The sequence below is a fragment of the Myotis myotis genome, unplaced genomic scaffold (genome assembly GCF_014108235.1).
Source record: "Myotis myotis isolate mMyoMyo1 unplaced genomic scaffold, mMyoMyo1.p scaffold_m19_p_2, whole genome shotgun sequence".
Classification (NCBI taxonomy): domain Eukaryota; kingdom Metazoa; phylum Chordata; class Mammalia; order Chiroptera; family Vespertilionidae; genus Myotis; species Myotis myotis.
In genome coordinates this window covers 163,848,797-163,860,968 of record NW_023416324.1, presented here as the reverse complement: position 1 = coordinate 163,860,968, position 12,172 = coordinate 163,848,797, and the positions used below count along the sequence as shown (strand labels likewise).

Here is a 12,172-nt window from a genome sequence, read left to right as displayed (position 1 = left end):
CCTCGCCTATAAAGAGGGACAGTGGAACCATCTTACTCTGGAATATTTATGATTACGTTTGGGGGAGAAATCTACGAATAATGTGCAGAATTTGTATGCCCATTTTGCTATGACAGTTAACTAGTATGGTAGTCACTAGCCGCATGTAGCTAATTAAATTAAAACATTCAGTTCCTCATTCACACTAGCCACATTTCAAATGCTCAGTAGCCACATGTGGCTAGTGGCTGCTGTATTGGATGCAAATATAGAACACTAGAGGCACAGTGCATGAAATTCATGCATGGGTAGGGTCCCTAGGCCTGGCCAGTGATCAGGGCCGATTGGGGCCTTCCTTCCGGCTGCTGACTGCTGGCCAGGGCCTTCCTTTGTTCCGCGCCAACCCCTGGTGGTCAGCACTCATCATAGCGAGCAATCGAACTCCCAGTCTCTGGTTGAACTCCCAAGGGGACACTCTGCATATTAGCCTCATATATGTAGATCCCATCACTGCAGACAGTTCTGTTGGACAGTGCTTTTTAAGGACAGGCTGCTAGGAGCCTACATTGGTCATATTCATAAATGAGTGCCGTCACGACTGAAATGTCACTTGGAAAAATTCCTATTCCCCAAACAGTATATGTTATTCAATACAAGAGCACACACATTTATAAAGGCATTTCATTTATTTTTCAAAAAAATATTTTTGCTAGAAGGTTTGAGTCATTTTACATGATCACAACCTTTAAATAAATTTTTTCTGACCAAAAGGTATGACTTAAATGAACAGCTTGCCTAGGTCTGCTTTTGTAATACCCCAATACAATTAGCACTTCTCTGATGGTATTCCCTAGGCCTTCTTAATTAATTGTCTACTGGCCAGGAGGCAGAGCCCAGCACATAAAGTATGTGCTTTATAATTACAGATTAGTTTGGTTTCTTAACATCAGTAAGCAGAGCAGGTAGTCAATATATCTAATTCACACTATTAATACACTTTCTCGCCTGATGGTTCTGATCCACCCAGAACTCCCAGTTATCTCTTTTAAACCAGTGAACCACAATTAATTGCAGAGAAAGGGCAGCTCAACTTAAGACTATTGCTGGCTGTTCTTGTTTTCCAACTATGAATTCAAGATGACCAATGTTACTCATATTTAATGATAAATAGAAAATACAATGCAAAGCCACAAAAGGGATTTGGGGACTCTGAGGAGCAAGTGCTTTTTCCTGTAGGAGGTTCCTTTCCTTAAGAGAAGGTTTGTTCTCTACAATTCTTGCGAGAGTTTAACTAAAAGAATTAAATCTACATTCATTGCTATACATTTAACCAAAAAAAAAAAAAAAAAAACCCATTGGAAAGCAGCAGCTACAGACTGGTAAGTTTGCTGATGGAGAAAACTGGGCAGCTTGTTGAAGACGCATCATAAGTAGCTTTTAGTTTGTACAAGGCCTGCACTCAAACCCCTAAAGCATAAGGTCTACCCACCTTGTGGGCAACAATTCAGGGCCAAGTTAGTGACAGTAAAACAATGTCTGTCCCTTTCACCAACAGCCTAAACTGTATTTCAAACATGTCTTTGTTGCAAGGAAGCAATTATTGCAAACATCAAGAAAAAAAGGCCATTCTAATGTAGGACTTGGCCTAGAGGTTTATAACTAATCACAAGTGGAGAACAAGTGACTATATGTGCTAAAACCAAGTTTCATGAATGCAGAGAAACATTTTAATCAGACTTGAAATATTTGTAATGTACGCTAAAGCATGCTGAGCAGTGCATCTCAAGGTGTCCCATAAGCTGGAAGTGAATGAGAAATGACTTGAACAGCTCACTTTAGGTTCTCTATGAACATCCCTGCAAGCCTCAAAGTGGAGATGATGACAGTTTCTCAGATTGGAGGAAATGGCAACTCAGGCTTTGGGCACTAATTAAGATTCTTCATGCCGAATTCTGTCAGTAAGGAAGTGAGAGATGGAGCTCTAAAGTATACGATGTTTTGAGTCAATAGCCTAGTTATTGGCTACTTTGTAGAGCTACAAAAAAAGTTAGGTAAATGTATCACAAATTTGAAAAATCTCATTTTGCATATTTTATGTCTGAAAACTGAAAATCTCAAGAAGTCCTCCCCATTTTAAATTGTAATTTTTTCTAATGCAGACACAACCCTATCTATAGCAGCATAAAGTGCCTCTAATCTCATTCTTTCTAAAGACTTGAAGCACAATAAGAAATACTGACCTGGTTTTATATTAAAGAATTTGAGTCTTGGGGGACTTAGGAAAGTGCTGAGGCTGTTTGCACTGTAAACACTGGTGGTGGTGCCTGGTCTGTCTGGGGAGGGAACCCTGCATGTAAACGTGTCTGACTCCACCCGCATCTGCTGGCAGTCCTACCTTATGGCCAAGTTAAACTGCACATTTTAGCTTTTTATTTTCAACACCTAACTAGGCATAGATCCCAAGTGTCTTCTGCCATTTTCTTGGTATTTTTCTGTACAAACTTCTAAGTTTCTTACATACGTATCTGTTGTTTTACCTGCCCAGTTCAGAACGGATAATTGGGTAGTTTAACATGCATCTTTTATTTCCTTTCAAATGCCACAAATAGCTAGACTGAAGATGCAAGATCCATTACATTAACCCTAATGCAGCCAAGTGTAAGAATAGGGCCACTTCTGCCTTTCTCCAGAAGATGAGGTTCATAGAAGCCAAAAAAAAGAGGACTCCTTGATCAGGCAGAGACCAAATGAGGAGCCCTGCATGTTGCTGAGATCACGAAAGAGCTAAGGGAGGGGGGGGGGGGGGGGGCGGCGGATAACACTTGCTGTACTCCTGAGGAATCAAGTCTTCTCTATTAACCGTTCTCTTCCCGCACCCACCTGAAAAAGACCTGAAGCCACTCTTCAGTTTTGAATGTTTATATTTTAAATACCCTTGAAATAGAAAGGTATTTGGCAAATCCTAATTTCTTATGGGAGATAATACAAGGGAAGTGTCAACTTGTAAATTACTTTTAGGCTGAATTCTCATTTGTTTGACCACTTGTTTTAGATACTAAGTTTTTTAATGGGTCAAAAACAAAAATCTAGGGAATTCAATGTTCCAGCAAAAGCCTTTATAAGACTTAGGCATTTATTATAATTCTTCTCACATGTGCCTCCAGGAAGAGAACATGCCAGTTAGATTTTGGCCACTTCCTTCTCACCCTTCAAAAGGAATTCAACTCACGTTCCCAGACTCAGAGAGGAAAGTCAGTGAAAGGTACTGCTGGTAAAAGTAAGACAGGACTGGCTTTGTCAAAACAACTAGCTATCCTCTATGCCCAGGGAATACCTCATACTCTCAGAGTTACGTTGTATCAAAAACATCCCATATTTTTTAGGTTTTGGGATTATATTCGAAACCTGTATTCAGTTCATATCTAAGTTTCAAAAGCTGTACCAAATCTAGGTTTTTTTTGTGTGTTTTTTTAATACTCTGCACTGCATGCTCTGTCTATATGCATGCGTTTGGATAATAAATATTAAATATGGGGTGGGGAGAACATGTGGAATTCATAAAGTTAAAACTGAAACCAATCTGAACATTAAAAAATAGTACATTGTAGTTAGAGAAATGAATAAGGGCTAAAAATAAACTTGAGGTAACAATAGTGGCCCAATACCACCAATCTGAAATATCTGTTAGAATTCAAATAAGTGTTTGGAGATTCAAGTAACAAACCATCTGCTCCAACTTGGTCAGACTTCCCAGCCTTGCTGGGTTTTAGTCCATGAGCCGGCATTCACACAACTCCTTGTAAATCCTCTTCCGTACTCGGGGCATGTCTTCTTGGGAAAACTGGAAAGGCTGATCTAAGGCGAGGCACTTGCAGTACTGCAAAGGACCCAGAAACATTAAATGGCCTGTGGAGTTATGTACCAGCCCAATGTATTTTATCAGATGCAGACCTAATAAATAGTCTAAGGCAGCATTTTAAAATTTGTTTAAACTTGTTATAAAGCACTGTTTTAGAACATTTACCTCCAAATTATAGTTAACCTTCCATGTAAGTACATGGCCTGGGATGTCCCCCCATCCCCACTTAATACTATGAAAAGGGAAACTGACAAGAGGCTCCATTTCTTCTCAAGGTACAACTAGACCTCACATGGCCTATAACTGAGAACTTGAATTTTTCAAACCCCAGACATTCATGCGTCATATGAATGAGCCCATCTTCCCAGATCTTTGCAGTTCTAGAAATTCATGGATGGTATACCATAATTTCCTTCACATATATAATGTATAACAAAATTTCCAATAGCCTTTTGATCACTAAAGGAACCTACAGTATGAGAAAGCACAGCTATAGACCACTTGCCAATGGTTAAAAATAAATAGTTAATTTTTCAAATGCCAAGGGTCCATGATATGGACAAATTCAGATCAGTGTCCAATGTGGCTCACTACTAACTTCTGATAAGACATGTATGTTAGCAATTACTCATTCTTGGCCTTCAAAGATGGTTCTTCCTAATGATAACATCTGAAAATACAGAAACTACTGCTTCTTAACAAGAAAGGGAGGAAGGAAAAGTACCCTGTTAACTGTAGCTAGTACCATGTACACATCATGGGGACTCCCATCTCTCCTCTCTAAACCCAACAAATTTAATTCACACATTGTAAATTCTGAGGTTTTTTGTTGTTTGTTTTTTTTTACCTGGAGCACAAAGACTCCACAGTCACTGTCATTTTTCTGTTGTGGAATACACTGTGGGGGAAAAACAAAATGATCATTAAAATAAGACCAAATAATACTCTTTAGATAAGAAAATTTATTTTTATAAAAAAATAAGCAAGAGACATGAAATGTATCTTTATCCAGGACAGCTGGTGTATATTACTGGTTTATATATATATATATATATTTTATCACTGGTTTTTAAAGTGTTTGATTTTAGCCCTGCCTGGTGTGGCTCCGTTGGTTGAGCGTATCCCATGCACCGAAAGGTCGCTGGTTCAATTCCTGGTCATGGCACATGCCCAGATTGTGGGTTCAATCTCCGGGTGAGGTGCATGCATACTGGAGGAGGCAACCAATCACCCCTCCCTCCCTCTCTCTCTCTCTTTTTCTTTTTTTTTTTCTCTCTCTCTTTTTTTTTCTATCTCTCTCTCTCTCTCTCTCTCTCTCTCTCTCTCTCTCTCTCTCTCCCTCTCCCTCTCTCTCTCTTTCAAATAAATGCAAACGTATTTTTTTTTAAATAAAATATAAAATGTTTGACTTTATGGAGGCATCTGACCACATGAAAAAAGCTATCAACGAACCACAATTTATAGAACAATATGTTGCCTAGATAAAAGAAATGGGAAACAAAATAAAATACTATTTAAAAACTTCCATTTGGATAATTAGTTTCGCTATGAATATACTGACAATGGATTTGTGGATCAGAGAACATGTGCCCAGACTCTGAATACTTAGACAGTAACAATCCTGCTTAGCAGTCTTCACTTTTCATCTCATATTACACAACTCAGCCCTATTCTTCAAAAGAAATTGTAAAGGTAAATAACATGTTTTCAAAAGAACTGGTTACTGTATCCTGTCTAAAGTGGGAATATGAAAGGTCATGACTAAATTTAAGAGAATACCTACATATTCTAGTTGGGTAAATTCAGAAAATTTACAAGTTCAATTCTAGTTTGAATTAATATACTAAGTTATTTAAAACATAAAACTGAAGCTTAAGTTTCAAATTTAGCACTTGGTTCAGTTCAACAATGAATAAGTAAATCTTATCTATTTGTTATAAAGGTTTGTTTCAAAACCCTGCCTTTATAACGTGTCAATGATCCAGACAGACCTGAGTTCAACAATCTGGTCCTAGAACAGCTGTGGTGGCCTTTGGGGAAGGTCACACCCAGGCTTCAGTTTTCTCATCTAGAGAATAAAGAGGATACTTATCCCTAAATGACCCACTTACCTCACAGGCTGTAAGGATCATCAAATGAGATCACACAAGCAAAAACACTTTGAAAACATGAAAGCAGTGACCGTAAGACACTGGTATATGTAACAGGATTGGAAGCTCTGCCCTAGCACTGTGCCCCATATCCAGCTTTAAGTGTCTATGGGCCAAACAGTGCTGCTTCCGGATGGTGCTCACACTGGAACACCCAGGCCACTGTCTTCCCCAACTGCCTGGAAAGTAGCTCAGTGCACTTGCTCCCTTTAGTCGGTCCAAACAGTTGTTTCAGTATTTTCTCTGGGTCTATATGAATCTCCTGGAAATAAAAGCTATGAGGCAAAGGCAGATGCCACCAAAATTTTTTTTATAATAATCATATCATCATAAAAATAGTATAACCATATCATTAGCAGTTGCCCCAGGGATGAAATTACTAAACTTATTTGTTCTTAGCAAGCACTGGGAAACAACAGCCAGATGATGAACACTAAGGTTTTGAGCTTCCCGGGTCTTCATCACCAGGCTAAAAATGCTTTTAAAGACTCCTACTTCTTTGATAATTCCATCCCCTTGATATGCCTGGGTTTTCACATTTGTCACATACTTGCCTTTGTAACAGCAGTCTGCCAACCCTGAAGAAATTCAGGTCTATTTTTTTCTCTGGCTTCAGTCAGCAAATACTTTCTTATATTCTGGTTAAAAAGAAACAACAACACAGATACTATGTTCCATCAGTTGGTGAAAAATGGAACCTGCCCACAGCACACAGAAGCAGAAGAGGAGACTGTGGCCCCACCATTGGGCAGAGTATGCATGAACAAGTTTAAAGCCGGAACTTTATTTCAGACCTTTCACTCTATAGTATTAAGAAGGACTCTGACCCCCTGTACTCAGGTATGTATGCACTTAGACTGTGGACACTGATATATGTTGTAATAAGAACTTTTTATGAGATAGTCAGCCTTTTTCAGCGGTAAGTCAACCTGCTGAATTTCAAAGTTAAAAATTACTGCCAAAGCTCAATAAATGGAAGGAACTCATGGTAGAAATAAATAATAACTGAAACTAAATGAAAAACATTGTTTCCATATTTTTGAGAACTGCACGTAAAGGTATCATTCAATTTGTAGAGTTATAATTAAACCCATTCTAAATACTAAACAGAGTCAGAATCCTGAAATTTCTACCAAGATGAAGCCTACTGAAGTTTCAAATTTTCCCTCATGCCCTCAACCTCTTCATGCGTCTCTCTCTGAGTATCTCTTCTAAAGAGTAAAGTTGGCCCTGGCCAGTGTGGCTCAGTTGGTTGGACATCATCTTGTACACCAAAAGGTTGCTGGTTTGATTCCTGGTCAGGGCAAATGCCTGGGTTGCGGGCTCAATCCCTGGTGGGGGGTGTGCAGCAGGCAGCTGATTAATGTTCAGCTCTCCTATCAATGTTTCTCTTTCTCCCTCTGCCTTCCTCTCTCTCTAAAAATCAATAAAGCTATTAAAAAATAAAGTAATTGACCTTCCTTGAGGGGGAAAAAAAAAGGGTGCAGAGGTTTCATGAATTAAATTAACCCCCCTAAAGGAAGAGTAGATGTATGTGTGTATACATAAGTGTGTGTATATATATATACATACATATACTAGTATACACACATACATATATTATGCATATATATTTTTTATTGCCATAAACATGTTATACTGTATCATTCCTGCAACTTGCTTTTTTAAACTCAATTATGTCTTGGAGATCTTTCCATGTTAGAACGTGGAGATTTACTATATTCTTTTTAACTGCAATGATCAGTTTAACAGTATGACTAGAATGTACATATTTAGCTAATCTGTTGGCAGAACTAGATTTGGGTTGTTTGGATTTTTTCACTATTAGCAATAACGCTGCAATGAACATCCTGGTGTATGCCTCATTCTTGTATATAAATACATATTTTTATGGAGTAGATACCAAGAAATAGAATTGGTATGCAATAATTTACAAGGTACTTAGAACTGATTAGAATTGCAACTGTTCAAATATACATTCCACCAGAAAATATGAGAATGTCTGTTTCCTTACACCCACATTACCAACTGAATACCATTAAATTTTTCCTGATATAGCAGGCAAAAAATGGAACTGTATTTACATTTCCCATATTTCCTGTAAGGCCAAGCATCTCTCCATACATTTAATGGTTATCTGCATTTTTCCTAAAAATTACTTATTTTAACCTTTGTCTATTTCTATTAGATCCTTCTTTTTCTTAATCATTTGTAGAAGTACTTTATATATTCAGGACAGTGACTATTATATGTCACAAACACTTTCTTCAAGTCTACTCCTTGTCTTTTAACTTTATGGCATACAGAAGTTTTAAATTATGATGTTATAATTTATCAATCTGTTCCTTTCTATCTTTTGCTCTTTTGGTTCTGCGTAAGAATGCCTTCCTACTCTAAGAACATCACTTTTTCTGTATTTTACTCTAACTTTTACAGTTTTATATTTAGGTCATTATTCCATCTGAAATTTGTTTTTCTAAGATCTGTATTTTACTTTTCCAAGAAGACAGCTAATTTTCCCAATGGCAGATACTGAATAAGCTGTCCTTTCCCAACTTTATCATACACTAAGTTTCCACATATGCATCAGTTGTTTTTAGATTCTTTATGCTGTACCATCAGTTTACTCGTCTATTCCTAAATAAATATAAACATAGTTTTCACTATTAAAACTTTATGACATAGCTCTGACATAGCTCAGTTGGTTAGAGCATCATCCTGATATGCCAAGGTTGCAGGTTTGATCCCCATCAGGGCATATACAAGAATCAACCAGTGAATGCACAGATGGGTGGAACAACAAATCAATGTTTCTTTTCTTTCTTTCTCTCTCTCTCTCTCTCTCTCTCTCTCTCTCTCTCTTTCTCTCCCTCCAAAATCAATAAATATTTTTAAATTTTAATTTAAAGAAAAAAAATTATGATGTAGTTTGACATGTAGTAGACCAAGTAATCCTTCCTTCACTATTCTACTTCAAAACTATTTTAGCTGTTCATGCACGTGAATTCTGAAATACGAATTCCATGACAAGCTGATTAAGTTTATTTCAAAATCCTGATGGGAAACTAACTAGGACAGAAATTGGTATATATTAGTTTGGGGAGAACTGATCTCTTTCCAATACTGAGTGTGTCTATCTTTCCATCTATTCAGATTTCCTTTAAATACTTTAGTTTTCATCTTTAGAAATGTCCACATTTTTTTGCTAGGGTATATTCCTGGGTAATGTATGTCTTTGTTGCTTTTGAAAATGGAATCTTTCTGTTTTCAGTCACATGTTCTAACTGGTTCTTGCTGGTGCAGAGAGATTAAGAAACCAACTGAATTTTCTTTGTATCCCCCCGTCTGGTTGAATTCTCGTATTTGCCAGTTGATTCTCTTGGTTATAATTCATTCTAAAGAAGTTATTTTGAAGACACAGGCAAATTTCAGCTCTAAAGAGAACGATTTCTATCCACATTCAAAATAAAGTGTTAAGGGAAAGGCATAATAAAATGTGATAAAATCCAAATGAATCTCAGAGGATCCAGATTATAGACAGCCACCTGTCCTCACGTGGAGAGTCCTCTGGCAGTCCTTTTCTCTGCCAACATTTCAGAGGGGTTTTATGAGAGAAATCGATCCTCCGTGGTATCTAGTGCTAAGACAATATTTGGTCAGTCACAAGATAAAGGGAAAAAATGGGCATTATATTAACTTACCTCTACACAAAACTTAAAATGAATGCCTTGCGAATCATAAAATGAAATATTTCGGTTAGAAAGTGTCACAGTAATGAGAGACCAGTGAACTTCCAGGTGAATAGGAATCAACAGAAGACTCTTTTTAAATAAATCCACCTAATCGGGGGAAAAAAGAAAAAAAGAAATGCAGCCATCACCAAAGGCTATCCAAATCAACAATAATAAACAGCTGCTTCAATTTCCTGACCTCTGACTTGCCCAAAGTCATAAAACTAGGAAGTGGTGAAGCCAGAATTTGAACCCAGGTCTCAGTCTGAAGCACATATTGTAACTATTAAGCTATAATACACAATAAGAAAACTGATGATAGAGACAGCACCATTTTCCATTTAACCTGCTAAAGCTGTGCTTATCACCTGCCAGATATGATTTGGCCCCTTATTTTTATGCTTAACTAATTTTCTTGTGTTCATATTTAACCTCAACTCAATTCTTATTTAGGAAGGAGTCATGGTATTAGAAAATATGGCTATACAGCTTTTATCTTTCTACAGACTCAGTATAGTAGTTAAGATTGTGGGCTCTGAAGTAAGTCTGGTCAAGTTCAAATTGTGGCTCTTCCACTTACTGGCCAGATAACTGGCAATTTTCATAGCTTCTTTGTGCTTTGATTTCTTCAGTATAAAATACAGATAACAATAGTACCGACCTTATAAAGTTCTTGAGAGTTATAATAAATGTAAAATGCAAAGAACTGTGCTCAGCACATGATATGTAACTAATAAATCTTAGCTATTACCATTATTACTACCTCGGATCTCCCAGGTGTCAAAATTGAGAAAAGTATCCTTGATAATACTTCACATATCCTATATATCCTAATCCATCCTTTATATCCCAATATGTCCTTTGCAATCTAGGAATATTTGCTATTCCACTCAAAATCCTAGTGTGGATGATATAGTAGTAGGTGTTTAATAAACATTTGTAAGAGAGTTAATAAATTTCTTTTTTTCAGGTATTTTTAAAGATTATTTTAGATATTCCTTGGGTTAAAACAATTACAAGGCTATTTTAAAATACATCAGATTCTTTTTATTTTTTAATTTATTAGGGCGATACTGGTTAACAAAATTATACAGATTTCAGGTGCATAATTCTACAACACATCACCTGTACACTATACTGTGTGTTGACCACCCCAAGTCAAGTCTCCTTACATCACCACTCCCCCCGCCCCCACTTCCCCGCACAACCGCACCAGATTCTTAGCAATGTTCTCAAGCCTTCCTTGCTTTCTGATATTCAGATAATGTCCTGCTCTAGATGAATCTTCTGCTAGTCTACATGACCTTAGAGCAGTGGTTCTCAACCTTGGCTGCACATTAGAATCAGCTGGGAATCTTTTTAAAATCCTGATTTCTAGGCCTCATCCTCCAGAAATTCTGTCTCTTTGTTATTCAATTACACCAAATTTATATTCTTCTCAAAAAGAAACCTTTGGGGAGGAATATACAGCCAGGCTGAAGCTTCCTACAGAGAGAGGTAGCCTCTGGAAGCTGAGGGCTCCAGTCCTGCCACTACAGGAACTGAATTCTGCCAACAACCTGAATGAGCTTGGAAGATGAGAATGGAGTCTGGCTGAATCCTCGACTGCAGCTTATTGAGTCCCTGAGCAGAGGATGCAGTCAAGCCACGCCTCGATTCCTGAGCATGGGAACTGAGATAATGGCAACATCTCAGCATATGAATCTGGGAAACAGGTGAATGAGAGTGGCCCTGCACTGTTCCCCAGGTGGCCTTTTAAAGGTCAGTTGTTTGCAGATTGGAGAATGTATTGATTCCATCCTAGCCAGGAGTGGTATGGCATGCTGTCTGAGGTTCCCAAAGCATCCCCAAATACCCTGTGTTGGGTCTACAACAAACAGAAAGGAAAGTGCCAAGCGTTAAGACCCTCCAGAAATTCTCTGGACCAACCTGATCCTCCCAAACACTGAATCATACAACTTAAGAAGCTCCAAAAGCTGGACCACCAAGGTTCACAACATCTGTAACACGTGGCTGGAGAGAACCTAACCAGAACCGCTTTATACGCTTTTAATGATTAAAAAATAGTAAGATTTTTGGAAAACAGTATGGTGATCCCTCAAAATATTAAGAAGGGAACTACCATATGATGCAGCTGTTCCACTCTGGGCATTCATCCCCATAGACTGCGACATTATTTACAATAGGCAAGATGTGGAAGCACCTAATGTCCATAAATGGATGAACGGATAAAGAAGATGTGGTATGTAAATAGACTGAAGTATTATTCAGCCACAGGAAAGAATAAAATCTTGCCCTAACCGGTTTGGCTCAGTGGATGGAGCGCCGGCCTGTGGACTCGGGGGTCCCAGGTTCGATTCCGGTCCAGGACATGTACCTTGGTTGCGGGCACATACCCATTAAGGAATGTGCAGGAGGCAACTGATCGATGTTTCTCTCTCATCAATGTTTCT

General features: G+C 38.0%; 1 protein-coding gene across 5 annotated transcripts in view; it reads right to left on the bottom strand.

Annotated features, from left to right (window-relative positions):
* Positions 1–646: 646 nt before the first annotated feature.
* The window catches only part of SENP5 (SUMO specific peptidase 5), a 73,171-nt gene continuing 61,645 nt past the window's right edge, over positions 647–12,172 (bottom strand). For 4 of the 5 annotated variants that reach the window (XM_036352385.1, XM_036352387.1, XM_036352384.1 and 1 more), the window contains 4 exons: positions 9,690–9,827; positions 6,543–6,626; positions 4,686–4,736; positions 647–3,856 (listed from right to left, as the gene is read on the bottom strand). In XM_036352385.1, coding sequence (XP_036208278.1) covers positions 3,746–3,856; positions 4,686–4,736; positions 6,543–6,626; positions 9,690–9,827 — 384 coding nt within the window. In that variant the 3' untranslated portion in view covers positions 647–3,745. The remainder of the gene's footprint in view (positions 3,857–4,685; positions 4,737–6,542; positions 6,627–9,689; positions 9,828–12,172) is intronic. The other variant, XM_036352388.1, reaches the window with a different exon arrangement.